The sequence below is a fragment of the Capricornis sumatraensis genome, chromosome 2, assembly GCF_032405125.1.
Source record: "Capricornis sumatraensis isolate serow.1 chromosome 2, serow.2, whole genome shotgun sequence".
NCBI classification, from domain to species: Eukaryota; Metazoa; Chordata; class Mammalia; order Artiodactyla; family Bovidae; genus Capricornis; species Capricornis sumatraensis.
In genome coordinates, this window is record NC_091070.1 from 115,506,018 (window position 1) to 115,524,384 (window position 18,367).

The following is an 18,367-nucleotide window of genomic DNA, read 5'->3' on the forward strand; positions in this document are numbered from 1 at the left end:
CCCCGCCTCCCTCCTTGGCAGCCACACGTCTGCCCTCTGTGAGTCTGTTTCTGTTTCACAGATAAGTTCATTTACATCATACTCTAGATTCCACATATAAGTGATATCATATGGTATTTGTCTTTCTCTTATTGACTTACTTCACTTAATATGATAATCTCTAGCTGCAGTTGGCTTTTATGCTCTACTTCACCCCCCAACTCAGACACCCTCAGTCCAGCATTGGGAAGGGCTAAGTCTCACTTTTGCTCACCAAAAAGAATCTGGAGACCAGAGGACCTTGCAACCATTTTCTTGCTCTTTTCTCGTATGATACTTCCTGGTCAGAGCCCAGCTCACCCTTCAGGGAGCCTGGGGATCCCTGTACTTTAATCCCCTTCTTTCTCTGCCCCTTTGTTTGCAGGCTTCATCCAGTTGATGACAGATAAGCCCCATTGCAGATTTCTACCTAAATACCAGTCAGCAAGTCCTGGTTTGCCTTAAGTTTGAGGCCCTTTAGAGCATATGCACAAAAGACCAAATGTTCTTCCGATAATACTGTTTCCATGTCTTGATATTTTCTAATGCTGAACCCCCTTCTGCAGGTGAGAATGATAAAGGGCAAAAGAATATGAGAAGTATATCCTGCCAAACATACTGATCTTCTGAAATTTCATATAGTAAAGTGACTCTTGGAAGGGGAAGTGTGTTTGGAAATTTCAGGCCATAGCGCTGCCATTCTCTCTACCCTTAAAAGCCACTGACTGAGGGGATTCCTTGGGAATCCAGTGGTTAGGGCTCCATAGTCTCACTGTAGAGGGCTCAGGTTCAATCCCGGGTCAGGGACCTAAGATCCCGCAAGCCACGTGGTACAGCCAAAAAAAAACAATACTGATTGAATCAAGACTCTAACAAGGAATCATTTGATTCCTAGTTTAACGATGATTACAGCTGACAGCAGGAAAGATGAACAGTACTGTAATTATGAACTTGCCCTGAGGCACATTAGCCCAAGTCCAAGTTTAGAGACAGATTCCCATGTGGGCAAGTGCATTTACGAATATCCTGCATTACACTCTGTGTATTGTTCACAATGCACTTTCATTTACCCTGTAACTTAGGGCAAGTCCACCAAACAGTTGATAGCAGAACAGCATTTTGTTGCTCTGTAGATACCAGGCATCAGTTTGGATTTTGCTACTTACTCAATTTGTGCTGGTAAGTCAGTTTGCTTCTTAGGAGCCTCAGTGGTCCTAGCGTTAAAATCCTGGCTTCTATCTTTGAAGCCTAGCTAATGGTTGCTATCATCAGTAATAATAATGGCAGCCGTTTGTTGAGTGCTTCTCTGTGTCAGGTACTGTGCTGAGTCTTCAGGAACGTGGTCCTATTCTCTGTAAGGGAGATGGTAGTATTCCAATGGAACAGTTGAGGAAACTGAGGCTGACAAAAAGTAAGAAGTCTTCCCTAGGCTAAATGGCTGGAAGTTGGCAGTGCTGGCACACAGACCTGCCAGGTCTGTGTCTGGAGCCTCAGCTCTTAACCACTCTCCGACTCGGTTGGTAACACAGCCAGGCAGCATCTGATGAGGTTGGAATCCTGCCACTCATATGTTTATTATTAAACACTTGCTATGTGCCAGGCATTGTGCTAGGCACCCAGAAATGGCATGTCCCCCCAGTTGCTTACAGTAACCTGAAGCAGAGAAACCAGTAAATTAATATCAATGCCCTGTGGCAAGCACTGTCTAGAGTCACTGAAGAATTTAAAATAGGGGAGTGATGTGATCAGATTTCGGTTTTAGGAAGACAGTGCTGGCAGCCAAATGGAAGCAGGATTGAGTAGGGCCAGAACATGAGTTCTTCTGTTTGAGTAATCTGATGAGCAGTGATGTAGTCCTGAATTAATGAAGTGGGAAGGTGCATATGAGCATCACTGAGGGGGTAGAGTCAATAAGATTTAGAGATCAGAGCAAGGTTGCCTTGATATTTCTGAACTACAGTGAATAGACAGCAGTGTTAACCAAGACAGAGTGTATGGCAGGCAGGAGAGCAGGTTTTTGAGGAAGATGGCTTGGTATTGATTGGGTTGACTTTGAGCTTCTTGAAGATACCCAAGTGTAGACGTCCAGCCAGCAGCTGGATGTACCAGACTGGAGTTTAGCAGAGTAAATGAGATCTGGGGCTGGGAACTAAGACCTGAGAGATAAGAGTATAACAGTGAGATAAAAGCCTTGGATTGGAAAGGTATATAAAGAGCAGGTCAAAATCGGAGTCTCAGGAAGTACCTGTCCTGAGAGGCTGCTGCAGGAAGAGAGGTCTGAGAGAGGACCATCAGGTAAGAGGACAGCTAAGGAGACTCCTCCCAGGAGGGAGGAGGTAGCATTAGCAGCATGGACAGCCAGCCCGCTGAGAGCAAACAAAAGGGTCTATTTTGCAGCAATTCAGTGCCCTTCATCTGAGCAATGAGGAGGGCAGCAGCAGCTCAGCCAAGGCGGGCTGGAGAATGAACGAGGCGAGGAAGGAGAGCCTGTGGGCTGTTCTTTCTCGGCTCTGAGGAGAAGCAGATGAGGGTTGCTGTGGGAGTGTGAGGCCTGAAGGCGCCAATACACAAAGCCAGCAGAGCATAACTTGGCTCGCAAAAGGGCAGGTGAATTAAGCTACGGTGGATCCTGAAAGAGTAGAGGGGAGGGATGCCAAGCTCAGCCTTGGCCAGCAATCAGGATCCCTCGTCTGCTGGGTCAGAAAGGAAAAAGGAAACGGTAAGGCAGATGGCAGATGGAGATGGTTGGTTTTTTGTTTTGTTTTGGGGGGTGCTTTTTGGCCACGTGGCAGCTTGTGCAGTCCTCGTTCCCTGAGCAGGGATTGAACCCAGGCCCTTGGTGTTAAGAGCGCAGAGTCCTAACCACTTTACTGCAAGGTAATTCTTGGAGCTGATTTGGGAAGATGGTGGAATAAAGTGATTAGGACCTGGTGACCTTGCTTGCTCATTAAATTGGAAGCAGAGTGGTCGGCTGAGTATGAGAGGGAAGCCAAGGGACAGAAACTTAGAGTAAAGATGATGTGGAGCAGCCGCTAAGAAGACAGGAGAGTGAGCTGACTGAGAACACAAGGAAGGGCCTCTGAGCAGCGGCAGAGTTCCTGACTGAGGGCAGAAAGTGAGTTTGCAGGGCCCCTGCAAACTGCTCGTCACATTTTTTTCTAGCATCATTCAGCAACCCAAACAGAAAAGTGAGTTTAAATGCTCACAGCTAACAGTGTGTGGTCCCCGAGGCAAGTGCCTAAACCTAGATGGAGACGAGGTTGATGGAGTCTGTGGAGTCAAGGACCTGAGAGGCTGACCTGTTGAGTAGGTGCTGGAAGCCCCCAGGGGGCCACAGGATTTCACACACACACACACACACACACACACACACACACACACACACACACACATATATAGTTGAGGGGAAAGTTGGGGGGTTGTGCACTGTGTGTGGGGATCTTAGTTCCCTGATTAGGGATGGAACCCATGTGCCCTGCAGTGGGAGCCCGGAGTCTTAACCACTGGACCACCAGGGAATGCCCCAGGACTAGAAACAGGAGGATGGGGAGCTTGAGCTAGATCCTCAGGGACCTGAGGTGGACAGATGCTGCAAACAAGGAGTTGAAGATGCAATAAACACATGGTGTGAGCCTTAATGAGCTGGGTTGTGATTTCTAAGAGGGCAGCTGAGGCATCATGGAGAGTTCTGAACTCTCCCAGCCAGTGGGCGTGGCCTCCGCCACGGCTGTATCCCTCTCGTTTTCAGACCTGATTTTTATCAGAGTACCTCTTTCATGCACCTATCAGTTCAGTTCAGTCGCTCAGTCTTGTCTGACTCTTTGCAATCCCATGGACCGCAGCACGCCAGGCCAACTCCCAGAGTTTACCCAAACTCATGTCCACTGAGTCGGTGATGCCATCCAACCATCTCATCCTCTGTCGTCCCCTTCTCCTCTTGCCTTCAGTCTTCAAGGACAGTTAAATAAGTGATTAAATCAAGAACAAGTGTACTAATGAAAGACAGACATTTTTTTCAGCCTTAGCCATCATTGATTTTGGCCGAAGTCATTCACTTTTCATCCATTTGTTCAAGAAATATTTACTGAGCACAACCCAAGTGCTGCTGTGGGCCAGTGAAGTCTGCACAGACCTCCCTTGTAGTGGGGATGATGAGTGATATGAAGAAAAGCAAGGGGATAAGGCAGACATGTGTACATAAGATTTTAGATGGTTTGTTTAGAGGAGGCATTTTTGAGGAAGTGACATTTGAGCAGACCTGAAAGAAGTAAGGGAGCAAGTCAGGTAAGTATCTGGGGGAAGAATATTCCAGAGAAAGAGATCAGTGCAAAGGCAGGAGTAATGCTTGATATATTTAGGCAGCAGCATGGCTGGAACAGGGGAAGCCAAGGGGAAGTGGGTAGGGGCTGACAGAGTCAGTGAGCAGGGGGAGATATAGGCCCATAATATAGACCCTTGTAGGCCATTGTAAGAACTGGGACGTACTGTCTGCATGAAATGGGCCCCAGTGCAGGGTTTTGATCAATGGTGTGAACTGACTCAGGATTTAAAGGACTCCCCCTGGGTGCTGAGACTGGAAGAGACTGGGAACAGAAAACCAAAGCGGAGGTTCTTGCTGTAATCTACGCAAGAGATGACAGGGGTTGAGGCCAAGGAGGTGGTAAGTAGCCTTATCTGAAACTGATTAACTTTGCACACACAGATGATCTCTTGTGCGGTTGATGCTGAACAGACGTTCAAGCCAAGACTGGGATCTTTGGCCTTTCAACTCTCACCCAAGTTCCTGTTCATACTAGCCCACCAGATAGCTCAGGACGTACACGCACCCTCACCAGCAGGGGACCCGTGTGTGGTCAGGGGTGGAGGTTTGCCACCGTTTCTGGGTGGACAGTCAGGGTTGCACCATCTCCTCCAGGCAGTGACTGAATGGGTAGGTGACATCTAGCAGTGTTGCTGAGCTCAGGGAGGGGTCCTGGTGAGCCCTTGCCACCCCTGCCCCTGGTCTCTTGGAACTGCTGCACAGGTTTTTTTCCCGCTCTGCTCTCTGCCCTTCTACCGCTTCACTGTGCTGACTTCGCTGGTTTTGTTTTTTTCTTTAATATGTGAGGCTCCTAGCCTTATTTAGGGATGCCATCAACTCTGTGCTTTCTTTGAAAGAGTGTATATAATGCATAGGATTTTGAGAGATGTGGGGGTGGAGGGAGAGGCAGAGAAAGAAGATATTTTTAAGAATTTGGCATGGAAAGACAAGCACATCTTAATCCTCTCCCAGGCTTAACCAGATTCCATTCTGAAGTGTTTAAGAGCTTTGGGATCAGACCCCAGGCAGCGTATAGGAAGTTCTGGCACAGTGGTGGGTTCGGAGACACTCTTCTCCCAGACCTGGGCACTGAGGGTTGGGCCCTCGCCCGTGACCCTGACTCTCCTGTCCCATTGCAGCACCAGGAACCTAAACTGTCTGGCATCCCCAGACCAGAGGCAGCTTCACCGAAAGGTCAGGTCCTTCACTCCCTTCTATCTTGCGGAATCCTACTCAGTCCCTTCTTTGGAAAGACTCTGTGAGATGGATCCAAACCACAACCAAAGGAGGAAGAAGACAGACTGCCCCTGCCCTGGGAGCTGAGGAGGGAGATGGAGCCCACACCCAGGACCAATGGGAAGTCAGAGGCAGATAATCCAACCTTGGCAGCTTGAGACCTCAGGCTGGGGCTGGGATGTTGGGCTAGGCTGGCAGAGTGGGTGGATCTGGGAAGCTTTCCTGAAGGGTGGGAGGGTGGATCTGGGATTGGATCAAAGAAGCCTGGGTAGAGTGTTCTGTTGCCTTCCTGCTAGGTTAGAAGCCACCCCCATGCCCACTCTCCACTCCAAGGCAGGAACTGCCTCCTCCCAGCTTTGGAATCAATTCCCTGGGACTCCCAGGAACCTGGTACCAGGGGGTCTGGGAGCTCATCAGAGGAGACTTGGCCCATGGAGACCACACTGTCCCCAGGCAGGGAGAAAGGCACACCCTGTGTGTCCTCCACTCAGGATGGCACCCTCTCTATGCCAGCTGCTGCAAGCTCAGCTGGAAGGCTAACAGGAAATCCAGATCATCTGGAAACCTGGAAATGTGTAGCCAACAGTCCCAGAGCGCTAGGAATCAAGAGGCGTGAGACCGTGGTGAGGAGGTTGGCAATTGTGAAATCCAGGATCTGCTGGCTCTTTTGACCCCCCAGGGACATATCCCTGAGGATCCCCAAGTGCCAAAGTTCCCGTCTGGATGTCTTTCCCAGGTTGGTGGAAAAGACGCAGGCAGGGAGAGATGGGGGCTTTATTCAGACAGTGTGTGTCCTCAGCCTAATGAACTGAAATTCACAGGCACTAGCCAGCCCGGTGCCCCCTGGGAATCTGGGCAGGCAGTGGGAGGGGGGTGCTGGTGGATGGGGAGGGGTGAAGGGGTACTGGGTTGAGGGAGGCAGGGGGACTGACTATACAGTCTCTCTTTGACAGCTAACATTTTCCAGAGCTGGCGCCCGCAGGGGAAAGGAAATCAGAGCTTCCCACCTCACACATCTTTTTCCCATTTTGTTCATGCTGCCCAGGGAAAGCCATTAGGGCTAGGTCAGTCTGGGGCCTCCCCTACCCGCCGGTGTCTCCAGCCCTAATTTAAGGAGGGGTAGGTTGGTGGGGTCACTGGAAGGACAAGGCCCTAGCCTGGTGAAGGGGCCAGACTCTGAACTCTTGTATCCCTTCTTAATTCCCTCCCTACTCAAGATGGGAGGATGGGGGCAGGGACTAGGAATCTGGGCTCCTGGGGCCCACCCTTACTCTGCTCAAATCCCCCTGCAGCTCTGATTTGTTTCTGGGGAGTCTGGCCCACTGTCCTGGGCCTGGTCTACAGCAAGAAGGGACCTGGGGTTGGGGAAGCTGGTCCTTATTACCCAGCTCATGGGGTTCCAGCCTCCTCCCTGGAGCCATTAGCACAACCAGCTTCCATAGGAGCCCGGCTGGGGGCCAAACTACCAGGTCTTATCTGGAGAAAGTAGCTGCATTTGGGAGGTTAGAGAGGGAGGGAAATGGGAGCGCTAAGGAGCTTTGAAGAGGTGTTCCCCCCAAGCTGGCCGATGTTCCTGAATCTGATCCATCAGTCCCACTTACCCTGTGCCCCAGGGACAGTGGGTCCAATACTCTCTTTCTATCTCCATACAGAACCTCAAAGCCTAGGCCTAGGGCCCCCTCAGTCTCTTCTCTGGGATCTCACCCTTCTCCCCCACCACTCCCTACTTCTTTCCTCTTCAATCGCAGAGTCTGATTATCTGGCCCAGTGCCCACCTTCCACAGTTCAGGCCAGAGAAGGAATGTAGCCCTGAATCAGCCTGCAGCCCTATCGACTTCTTTCTTCCTCCAAAAACTCCAGATCGTCTCAATGGACAGAGGGGTTCTGTGGAGCCTTGGTTCTTTCATTTCTCATCCCCAGAGAGTGGGAGAAGAGATATCTGGGAGGGGGCTTGAACTCCCCAGAAAAAGTCTTGGGTTGGACCGCAGGCTGTTCATCTTTTCCAAGGTTAGCCACTGTCCCCAGGTACCATGCAAACCCAAGGTCCACTCTGGGTTTATCATAGATATAGCCTTCTCCCTCCTGCCTTGGGCTTCCAGGGGTTAAGGGGCCAGTGCCGAGAATGGAAATGGCAGAGGGGTCTGGCCCTAGTCGCTGCATCATGAAAGCCAGTTTAACAGCAGGTCACAGGGCTGACTGGCTTCTTCATCCAGCAGTGCTGCCCTGGGGGGATTCCTTCTGGAGAGGGGAAGGGGCCATGGCAGGCCAGAGTCAGGCCCAGGGCCATGTGGCTTCAGATGTTGGCAGCTGCCACCAACAATCCCGGCCACACTGAATCCCCACCTCAGCCTGGAGGTTCTCTGAGAAGCAAGGAGGCTCTAGAGGAAGGGGGGTCGGTAGGAGAGAAAACGGAGCAGGGGCCTACGTGGGGGAAGGGATTGAGCTACCCCAGATCGGCCAGAAGCACAGTCTGGGTGGTGGAGGCAGGGTAGAGGAACAGAAGAAAAAGAGCCCAGGCCTCGTGCAGGGGTTCTCCAGGCTCTTCGATGACTGCCCACACCTCTGCGCCTGCCCCTGAAGAGGCGAACAGAGCCAGGGGCCTCTCCCAGGGGACAGAGATTCGATCTCCGGACACGTCTTCCGCCAGTGCGCCCCCAGCTCCTCCTTCCCCCTCCACTGCTCAGCCTGCCCGGCTCACTGCACCCAGCCCAGCCCTGAGGAGAGCGTTGGCAGATGGAGCTGGGAACCAGGTAGCAGAGCCAAAAACAACAGAGGAGCCGCCTGGCTGCCCGGGTGCCTGCAGATTCCCCTGGTCTCACTGTGATCCCTCCTGTCACAGGCAGCCCCCTCCTCACATTCTGTGCTTCTGACCCCACCTGCCTCCCCCTTTGCCAGGGCCCCAGGGCTGGCTCCGGAGCGCTCGCTGTCATACCCTTCCTTTGAGTCTGGCTGCCCCTGCCCCCATCACTCAGATTCTCTGGCCACACCTTCCCTAGTTCCCAGGATCTCTCTCCTGCACCCAGATGTTCCTGGGAATGAGTTGCCTGCTTTCTACTCTCTGACTCCCAGCTTGCACTTTAGCTTGCTGGAAGCTCTTTTTCGGTCTTGCATCTATCCCGTTGCAATGGCAATTTCATTGGGGGAGGATCAGAGCCGGGCCTTAACCGATTTGATAAAGGCTGGGTCCTTAAGCCCAGGGAGACACACGAATGGAACATTTCCTTCAATGTTGAGGATTAGAGCAGCCCTGGAGGCAGGATGCTTAAGTCTATGCTGGGTGCTGCCGGAATCCTGAGGGCTCAGGGAGGCTAGGAGATACAGCTGTCCTGCCCAGGGGAAGGCCCAGCACCCTCTATAGAATTCCTGCTTCCTTTGCGGCCCCTACCCTGTATGGCAGAGACCTAGGTGCACAGCCCCACCTGGCTTTAATTTCTACATGACTCTCCGCCAACAAACTCTCTGATCCAGCAGATGCAATAACACTGCACAGGGTGAGGCCCTTCTACAAGTGCTGCATTTGGCTGGAGAATCTCCCCATCCCCGTTGGGGGTGAGGGTGAGGGGTTCACAACACTCCCACTCTTGCCATCACTCCTCCCCCACTCAGCCTCAAGGGAATGATGGAGAGAGGTGGGGCAGCCTCCTCTTCCCAAGCCCCCAGACCCCTCAATCATGCATACATCTACATCCACTCACACCCATACTCTTGCAACCATTCAGGAGCCTGCCCATCTGCATTCCTTCTGCAAAACCAGCCATTTTCCACATAGCCACACTGCAATGGGAACAAAGCTCCAGAATGTTTCTTTCCTAACTCTAGCTTGTCTGTTTCTTCCTCACCCCATCCTGCCTCTGCTCCCCCACCTTTTCTCACCAATCTGGCACCCCCCCCAACTTGAGTCTCCAAATTCCTGGGGGATCCCCAAGAGAGGTATGACCCAGGCTCCTAGAAAGGGGAACGCATTGCCCCAGGCAGATCTGCAGCAGATTTGGTAATAATTAAAAGGCCAGCGACACTAGGAAATTCCTTCTCCTTATGGATCCCGGCGGGAAATTAAAGCCAGTTGTTTGTGACTGAGTGACTGATGCTGGCTAAGCTCCTCCCCATCACCTGGTTCCAGGGCTCTAGCCACTACCCCTTGCCCCTAGGTTCCCCCAGCCTCCTCTGTTAGCCCCCTTTCCCAGTCCCCCAGCCCTCTCATCCCACTACTCCCCAACCTCACGCCCCCCAACCCCCTTCCCCTGCATTTTTTCCTAAGTACCCCTTACACGTGTGCCTCCATGCTCCTATGGGAACAGGGCTGCTGGAGGCTGAAACCTCCAGCCTGGCTGTTCAGCACCATGCTCTGGACCCTCTGCCCAAACTCTCTCAGCCAGGGTTGGGGTGCAGGGGCTGGAGCTCAGGGCCAGAGCTGCCAAACCACAAACACTCACATCTGGAAAAAATTCTCCTCCCAGCCCAACTTCCCTTTGTCTTACTTCTGTCTCTTTGGTAATTCTGGCTGCCTGGCCAGTGGGGGTGGGGGTGGGGGTGGGGGTGGGGGTGGGGGTGGGGGTGGGGTGGGGTGGGGGGAGTGAGGAAGTGGAGGGAGGGAGTGGGCCCAGGCTGGCCTGCCTCCACCCCAGGGAGCCCCCCCTCCAACCCGTCTAGTTCCCTCAGCCAGACCACATCCCTCCTCTGCGCTCCTGTAGGTCCAGGCCCCCCTCATCCTGCTGACCATCTTCTGGGTGAGGTTTCTACATCCTTGGTCACAAGCTTGCGGAGGAGAGGGTCAGCCCTGGCCCTTCTTTTCTGCAGTAGGAGAGATGCCTACTGAGGAGGAGACTGGACTCTTCTGGCTGGGGGCTCAAGAAGGCTGGAGGGGAGAGGGACAGGCGACCTGGATGTAAGAGGCAGGGGGCAGTGAGGGGGCAGGAGAGGCAGCAGGAGTCTGGTTTCTGCCCTGTTCCCTCCCCCAGCCTCTCCTCATCCCCTTGGCTGGGAGCCTGATTTCACTGTCAAAACCTAATCCCCCTCCCTTTACCTACAGCGAAGCTGCAGACGAATGATGGGGGAGGAGCAGTGCCTCAAGCACCCCCCAGGGACCACCCCTGCCCTCCACCATCTCTGCTTTTGTCTACCCATCTTCCCAGAGCCCGCTGCCCCCTCACTTGCAGAAGACCAGGCCAACCCCCACCCAGCTCCCCACAATTAAAGTCTCCTACACAAAACCTGGAACCCTAAAACCAGGCTGAAGCCTCCAGCTCCTTTTTCAGAATTGACATTGGTTTTTGAGGGGTGTGGGGGGCGTCAAAAAGCCCTTTCTACAGTCTAATCTCCATCCTTCCTGTGCCAGAGTCACCCTAGCTGCATTATCTTCCCCTGCTGCTGCTGCTACCGCCAAGTCGCTTCAGTCGTGTCCGACTCTGCGCGACCCCATAGACTGCAGCCCACCAGGCTCCCCCGTGCCTGGGATTCTCCAGGCAAGAACACTGGAGTGGGTTGCCGTTTCCTTCTCCCCTACACACCCGTTATTCAGAGGTTTTCCTCTTTACAGCACAGAGGCTGGACCTCCAGAGTGTTCTCCAGCCTTTGGTAAATCCTCCAGCCCCTTTCCGCTGGCTCTCCTCCACGGGGGTCCTCCCCAACTAAGGCCCTTAACTTCCTAGACTGTTCCAGAGCTCTAAAGGAAAGGGCCCAGAATTTCGCAGAGCTGGTGCTCAGCTCCACCCTTGGCCACGCTGGCAGGGTGGGGCCAGGGCTGGGACCAGATGTGGGGATTTTTCTCCCCGCCTCGGAAGAAGCTGGAAGGACAGCTCCGGGAGGGTGGCGGGGCTGGGGGTGCGTTAAGGGCATCGGGACCACGTGCGCCGATCCGCCGAGGGCAGCGGGGCCGCAGCTTCCCTCAACTCGGAACAGGCCCCCGGGTTCCGCTCGCTCAGGAGTACCGTATTCCCCACGCCCGACCCCGCTCCTCTGCGGTCGGCGGCCTACGGCCTCCTGGCCTGTCTCCGAAGCTCCCTGCCTGACTTCCATTTCTGTTTGTCTCCCGGCCCTCTCCCTCTTGTGTCGCCCACTCCCACTTGGGTCTCCGCGTGGAGCCGTGCCCTACCCCCCTCCTTTGATCTCCCACTTCAAAGCCGCTCGCCGAGGGGCGGCCGCTCCTTCCGCCGTTTTACGGCTCAGAACGGTGACACCTGAGACCCTGCTCCTCCCCTTCCCGGGGCACCCAGCCCCCGCTCCCCCGCCCCCTCACCCGGAGGTGGCAGCTCGGCGCGCCGGGGGCTCAGCGCCTCTGACCCCGCCTCCCCTCCCTGCCACGTACTGCGATCCCCTCGGGGGTCTGGGGAGCAGAGCGACAGAGAAAGCGCCTTAATAAAGAGCTCGTGTCAAGTGATTGGCTGTGACCTCTGCCCTTTGCAGGCTCGCGCTCAAGGCTCCTGTTTAACCCTTCGACGCCCGCCCAATTCTTTAAAAGGAATGAGTCTCCCTGCGCCAACTTTCAGCCCACCAGGCACTACTGGAGCCCGAGACCCGGGTGGGGAGTCTCGGGCGGCGGGCGGGGGTGAACCCCCTCCCAGCGTCTTCGAGTTGTTCCAGCAGGGGGTGCCGTTGCCTCACTTAGGTGCCTGGTCCCTGAACCCCAGGACTCCCCAGCCTCTCTCGAGTTCGGAGCGGTCACCCTGGATCCAGCTTCAGCGGAGCGGAGCTCGGCCGCCCCAGCTCCGACTCGCAAGGAGTGGTTCACCAGCTGGTGGTGTCGCCGGCTGTCCGGCGCCAAGGAGCAGAGTGCACAGTGTCAGGTTGGGGACGAATGGGGAACAGGCGAGATGCGACCCTGCGCCTCGGACTGCAGACGTGAGACCCCAGCCTCTGTGCCCCGGAGGCGGCGCCCTCTCTTCTCGGTGGAGAGCCCAATCCTAGGGCTCGCCCCCCATCCGCCTCCTCGTCCACCCACTGGCACCGGAGCCAGCAATCTCGGGCCCCCTCTGCGAATTTTGGACCCGCCCATGGGTCTAGATCCAGAGGCCGTAGTGGTGGTGGGGGTGGGACGGTAATGAAGGGACCGGGCTCAAGGCCCCCACAGGTGGGGAGGCGGGCGGGACGGGAGGCGGGGCCACCTCGTTTTTGGGCAAAGGCGGGTCCGCGAAGGGTATAAAAGCTGTCCGCACAGGAGCTCAGGCCGGCTTTAGTGTTGTCCTCGGACGTTGCCCGTTTCCTGAGTCCCGCAAGGCGGCGGAGACATCCCTTTTGAGTAAAAGACTCAGCGTCCAGTGCTCCAGTGGAAAGATCTAAGGGGCCCGCCACTAGCGCCGCCACCATGCCCAACTTCTCTGGTAACTGGAAAATCATCCGATCGGAGAACTTCGAGGATTTGCTCAAAGTGCTGGGTAAGGAGATTTTTGATCGCCGGAGAGAGGAGAGGGGGTGCCGAGGCATCGGAGGTGGGTATGAGAAAGAAAGGGAAGCTGGAACCAGGGCGTGGGAAGCTGGGCGCCTACATCCCCAAGAATAGGGGCCAGACGCCTGGGTCCTGGGGCGCTGGGCCGGACGGAATACCTAAATCCTTCTTTCTCCGGCGGGACGCCCACCGGTGCCAGCTGCTGCGGTGACTCAGCCTCTGAATCAAGTAGAAACCAGAAGCACGAGGTCGGTATCTCTTGGGGTGAGGCAAGGGGGTTCTCCGCTGTTCAGAAGCTGCACACACTGAGTCCAGGCTGAGTGCCTGGGTCTCTACCCAACCGAACCCCCCGGAGGCATTCCTGCCTCCTTCCCCTTTGCCCCCTGCAGGTAACCCAATCTCCGGGGGCAGATTCCTTACCTCTTTGCCTTGGGTTCTGCCTACTAGTTGATCCGTCACAGCAGGGCCCCCAGATTCCCTTTTCTTCCCCTTTCAGAACTTTTCCACTGTGCTCCCCCCACCCCCCATCTGTGAGACAAATATTTTCCTACAGCGACCAACTAGAGTCCTAAAATCGCTCTGGATAATTATCACTTTCTTAGATTTCAACAAATGGCTTCGTGTGAAACCCCAGCCACCCACTCCTTTTCGGAAAATCCGAGTTCTCCTCTCCCTCCCTCCCTCCCTCCCTGGAGAGCCGGGCTGCAGCCCAGCTGGTTAAAGGTGGAAGAAGTTGAATCTACCCAGACTGCTTGTCCCAACTCCTGTGTGCCCTCCGGTGTCTGGGGTTTGGGTGGCGGGGGGCGTGGGGGGCAGAGAAAGCCTGGACTCGCTGGGGAGAGGGTTTTGAAGAAAGACGGAGATTAGTCAAGAATTCAGCGACTCAGAAGCCACCTGGAAACCCTGGAGCCCTCCATTTCTGGCCCGAACAGACTCTGGCTGGACTGGGCAGAGGGCACCCTGCGTGGGGCAGGGAGCTGTAGAAATGAGTTAGGAATGAGGAAAGGTCTGGAATGCTGTGAGGAAAGCGAGGATTTCCCCACCCTTCCTCACTGTTAGTTCTTCTTGCAATCTGACCACATATTTCTCGGACTCCTGTCAACCTTTCTTGCTCTACCCTTGTTGAAATGAAAGGAGAAAAGTTTTCCCTTCGGAAAGCCTGGATGCCATTCCCTCCCCCATCATCTCTGGATGCTAGTGAACGTCTCTCCCTAGTGAACGAAGCAGTGGACTGAGCACCCCCAGGCCCCGGCTGGAGGATTAGAGCCCAAGCCCAGCCCTGTTGTCTGTCTTCAGTCTGTTTGTACTCCCTGTGGGGTCTCTCAGAGCCACGTGCCCTCCTCAGGGCTTGCTGAGGGGACAGATTGAAAACAGACCCATTAGACAAACACAGTCCTGAATCAGCCAAGGTCAGCTGAGCCTGGCCCCAGCACCACAGGCCCCAGAGGCCACAGGAGGGGTGTCCCCTCTGAACCTAGCCTTGCTTCCGCAGGAACCTCAGTCCCTTCTCACTCCTCTTTGTCCTATTCAAGGGTCTCTCTCCTGGGGAGGGATGCTCAGGTATTTGGAGGATACCTGTCCCTTCCCTTGTGGCTCAGCTGGTAAAGAATCTGCCCGCAATGCAGGAGACCCTGGTTCAATGCCTGGGTCAGGAAGATCCTCTGGAGAAGGGATAGGCTACCCACTTCAGTATTCTTGGGCTTCCCTTGTGGCTCAGCTGGGAAAGAATCCTGCAATGCAGGAGACCTGGGTTTGATCCCTGGGTTGGGAAGATCCCCTGGAGAAGGGAAAGGCTACCCACTCTAGTATTCTGGCCTGGAGAATTCCATGGACTCTATAGTCCATGGGGTCACAGAGAGTCTGACATGACTGAGCGACTTTCACTTCTAATTCACTCCACTTCTTCGTCCCATCCAATATGATGGTCAGGGCACATAGCTTCCCAGGTGGCACTGACTGCCAATGCAAGAGGTGTAAGAGATGCAGGTTCGATCCCTGGGTTGGGAGGATCCCTGGAGGAGGGCATGGTAACCCACTTCAGTGTTCTTGCCTAGAGAATCTTGTGGACAGAGGAGCCTGCGGGTTATGATCCATAGGGTCACAAAGAGTTGGACACGACTGAAGCGACTTAGCATACATGCATAGCACATAGCTCGCAGCTCCTGTTTCTGTAATGGGAAAGCTAATTGCTAGATAGCAGGATGGACTTCCCAGGTAGCACCAGAGAGTGAAGCAGTCTGTTTGTTCAAGGAGTTGGAGCAGGATGTGTCTCTTTTACCAGATCAATTTGTCTTAGGAACCTCAGTCATTGCCCCCTGGTCCCAAGAGATCAGCAACCAAGAAGTGGGCCCCTGCGCTCCTGAGGGACAGGCCTTCCTCCTCCTACTCCCTTCTGCCTGCAGGAGAGTGGGTCTGTGCTGGTGCCAAGGGAAAAGGGGATTTGTTTCTCTAGGGATCCAAGTCTGGAGGAGAGCAGGGGGTCTGGCCCGCATCAGGGGAATCCCAGGCCACTCACCTGGCCCAGCCCAGTTTGGCCCCTCATCCTTACCCTTTGTTTCCAGGAATGGTTCTGCTCCAGTTCAGGGTTGGAGGCCAGGTCAGGTGAAGCGGTGCAGGGCTTGGACCTAGGCCCCAGCTAGAGGTGCCTCCCAGCCTGCTTGACTTCCTGGCAGAGGGCTGCTCTCTCCGGCTACCCCATTCCTTTTAAATAAGTAGGGAGAGGAGAGAAGGGGTCCAGTCTGGGAAAGGACAGGGGGACAGGCACAGGGGCTCAGCTGAATGAGAAGACCTGGGCCCTGAAGTAGGGTGGGTGATCCTGGAGTCGGGGTACATCACGGGAGGGGAGGGGAGTGTCCCTTTCTGTCCCTTGAGGGGAGAGGGACGTAGATGTCTTCCAGGAGGGCAGGTGAACAGGAAGGAGTCTGATGCATGGAACTTTGAGCCCCAACTCTGGCTTTTTCTTTGCCTTCCTTTAATCAGTAAAAGCAACAACAATAAGAGTAGCTGCTGCTGCTAAGTCACGTCAGTAATGTCTGACTCTGTGTGACCCCATAGACGGCACCCAACAGGCTCCTCTGTCCCTAGGATTCTCCAGGCAAGAACACTAGAGTGGGTTGCCATTTCCTTTGAAAACTTACAGATGTGCCTGGCACTGTGTGTGCTCCAGCCTAAACACACATTGTCCCATTTGATAGGCTCTTGAATAAGCTGTTGTCTCCATTTTACAATTGAGAAATCTAAGCCTTAGAGAGGTTAAGCCATTAGCCCAGGGTCACCCAGCCTGAAGGGAGGGTGAGCCAGGTGGAAATCATGGCCTAATGGATCTAATTTCACAGCCTGTGGCTTCCCCAGGCTACAGACCATTCTGTAGGGGGACACAGCTGCCACACCCCCTCCCCTGTTGAGAATCCCTGTTCCTTCTCATTCTGGAGGGACAGAGACTCAGCAAATCAAGGCCACCAGACAGGGGAGGTGAGTAAGCACAGAGGGAAGTGGCCCCTACTTCAGGACATGAGTAGTGAGGGCTGGCTGAGGAGGGTCTGCCCTGCACGTGAGTCGGGGTGTGGACACAGTGATTCTGATGAGCCCACCCCAGCAGATGGTCTCAAGCAAGGTGGACAAAGGACCTAAAGTGAGGTGAATGGAGCCAAAGGGAGCTGTAGCAGGCTGAAGGGACCCGGGAGAACTGGCTGCAAAGCTGAGACTTGGGGATCCCAATCCAGGGCTGCTGACTCATCCAGGTGGAAGCTAAAAGCAGAAATCCAAAGGGAGGGCACTGCCTCTCTGCCCCTCCTCGCTGAGCCCGCCAGCCCTCAGGGCTGCACCACCCGCCCTCCCTTCAAGGCGCTCTTCAGACACCCAGGAAGCCTCCCTCTCTTCCCAGTCGACTCACAATTCAGCTTGCTCCTGCTGTCTCTTGGGGAGGGTGTGAGGCAGGTACCTGGACCGTCCATCCTCTCCCCTCCCTGCAGGGGTGAATGTGATGCTGAGAAAGATCGCCGTGGCTGCAGCATCCAAGCCAGCAGTGGAGATCAAACAGGAGGGGGACACTTTCTACATCAAAACCTCCACCACCGTGCGTACCACAGAGATCAACTTCAAGGTCGGAGAGGAGTTTGAAGAGCAGACTGTGGATGGGAGGCCCTGTAAGGTGCGTGCAGGGATGGGGTCCCCAGGGTCTGGGGTCCCTCGCCAGTGGATCTTTTCCAATCTTTCCCTCGAGTCTCTCCTCCATTCCCAGTGGGGAGAGTCCCTAGGTAGTGCTGGCGGGTAGAAAGGTGGCGCTTCCTCTGTCCCTCTCTCGGCCTTGTCCCGGCTGTGGGCCCAACTCACCTGGCCGCCCTCTCGTACAGAGCCTGGTGAAATGGGAGAGTGAGAACAAAATGGTCTGCGAGCAGAGGCTGTTGAAGGGAGAGGGTCCCAAGACCTCCTGGACCAGAGAACTGACCAACGATGGAGAGCTGATCCTGGTAAGGCTTTTTCCTGCTTTTCTCCAAGCTCAGACAGAGCAAGCCCAGTGCTACCTTCAGAGATTTTCCAGGACATTCCCCAGTACAGGAAATTTAAGAACAGTGGTGGCTGGTCTCTCTGTCTCCTGATGGAGCTGCTGGGGCAGAACTAGGCTGTCTGTGTCCCAGGCAGTACCCTTGTGCAAATGCAAAAGGGTGTCCTTTCCACGTGGAGCAAAGGACTTGCTCTGAAAGGCTGCAGCAGATCTCTGGGGCGGTGAAGGGGGGGGTGGGGGTGGGGAGGGAGATCTTCCTGGCTTGGGGAGGGAGATGTAGAATGGACCCTGGGCCTCTATTGTCCTCCATCACATGATGCCCAGGCATTTTGTGAACCGTCCTGAGCCAAGAAGTAGGTTTGGACCTGGAGGCCAAGCAGAGTATTTCCACGCAACCTTCCTGCTCCCAAGCACAGGAACCAGGAGCCTTCCAGGCTAACAGTGACTTCTCTCCCTTCAGACAATGACAGCGGATGACATCGTGTGCACCAGGGTCTATGTCCGAGAGTAAGCGGCTGCACCCCCAGAGCCGCCACCGGCCCATGCTCCCTGCCTCCTGCCCCAACCCTTCGTCTAGGCTAGCTCTCCCCTCACCCCAGTCACTTCTGGGGGTTCTGGGTTGCCTTCTGCAGGGGCTCTCCTTTTGTTGACCCCTCCTCTCCTCCCATATATCAACATGATGGATGGAGCCCAGACCACCGATTCCAGGATCACTCCCCCCACCCCCGCCCCAGTCGTAGCCCCAAACCAGCCCATAGCACCCTCTCTCTCCTTTTCTGCAAGGGGACCCAAGGGCCTAAGTAGGAAAGACTGGCCCTCTGTCTTCCACTCTGTCCCTGTAGCCCATACAGTGTAGAATATTTATTGGTTAATTTTATTAAAATGTTTTAGGAAATAAAACCTGTCTCTGGCTCACTGGGAAGGGGCT

The 18,367-nt window shown here is 54.8% G+C and overlaps 1 protein-coding gene across 1 annotated transcript; it reads left to right on the forward strand.

Annotated features, from left to right (window-relative positions):
• The first annotated feature begins 12,854 nt into the window (after positions 1–12,854).
• Positions 12,855–17,950, forward strand: CRABP2 (cellular retinoic acid binding protein 2). The gene is made up of 4 exons (XM_068966167.1): positions 12,855–12,924; positions 16,907–17,085; positions 17,288–17,404; positions 17,900–17,950. The coding sequence occupies exons 1-4, from the start codon at positions 12,855–12,857 to the stop codon at positions 17,948–17,950; spliced, it is 417 nt and encodes a 138-aa protein (XP_068822268.1).
• The last annotated feature ends 417 nt before the right edge of the window (positions 17,951–18,367 follow it).

Coding starts and splice junctions, on each gene's coding strand:
- CRABP2 (XM_068966167.1), top strand. CDS start 12,855: ATGCCCAACTTCTCTGGTAACTGGAAAATCATCCGATCGGAGAACTTC. Junction 12,925..16,906: donor GGATTTGCTCAAAGTGCTGG/GTAAGGAGATTT, acceptor CCCTCCCTGCAG/GGGTGAATGTGATGCTGAGA. Junction 17,405..17,899: donor ACGATGGAGAGCTGATCCTG/GTAAGGCTTTTT, acceptor CTCTCCCTTCAG/ACAATGACAGCGGATGACAT.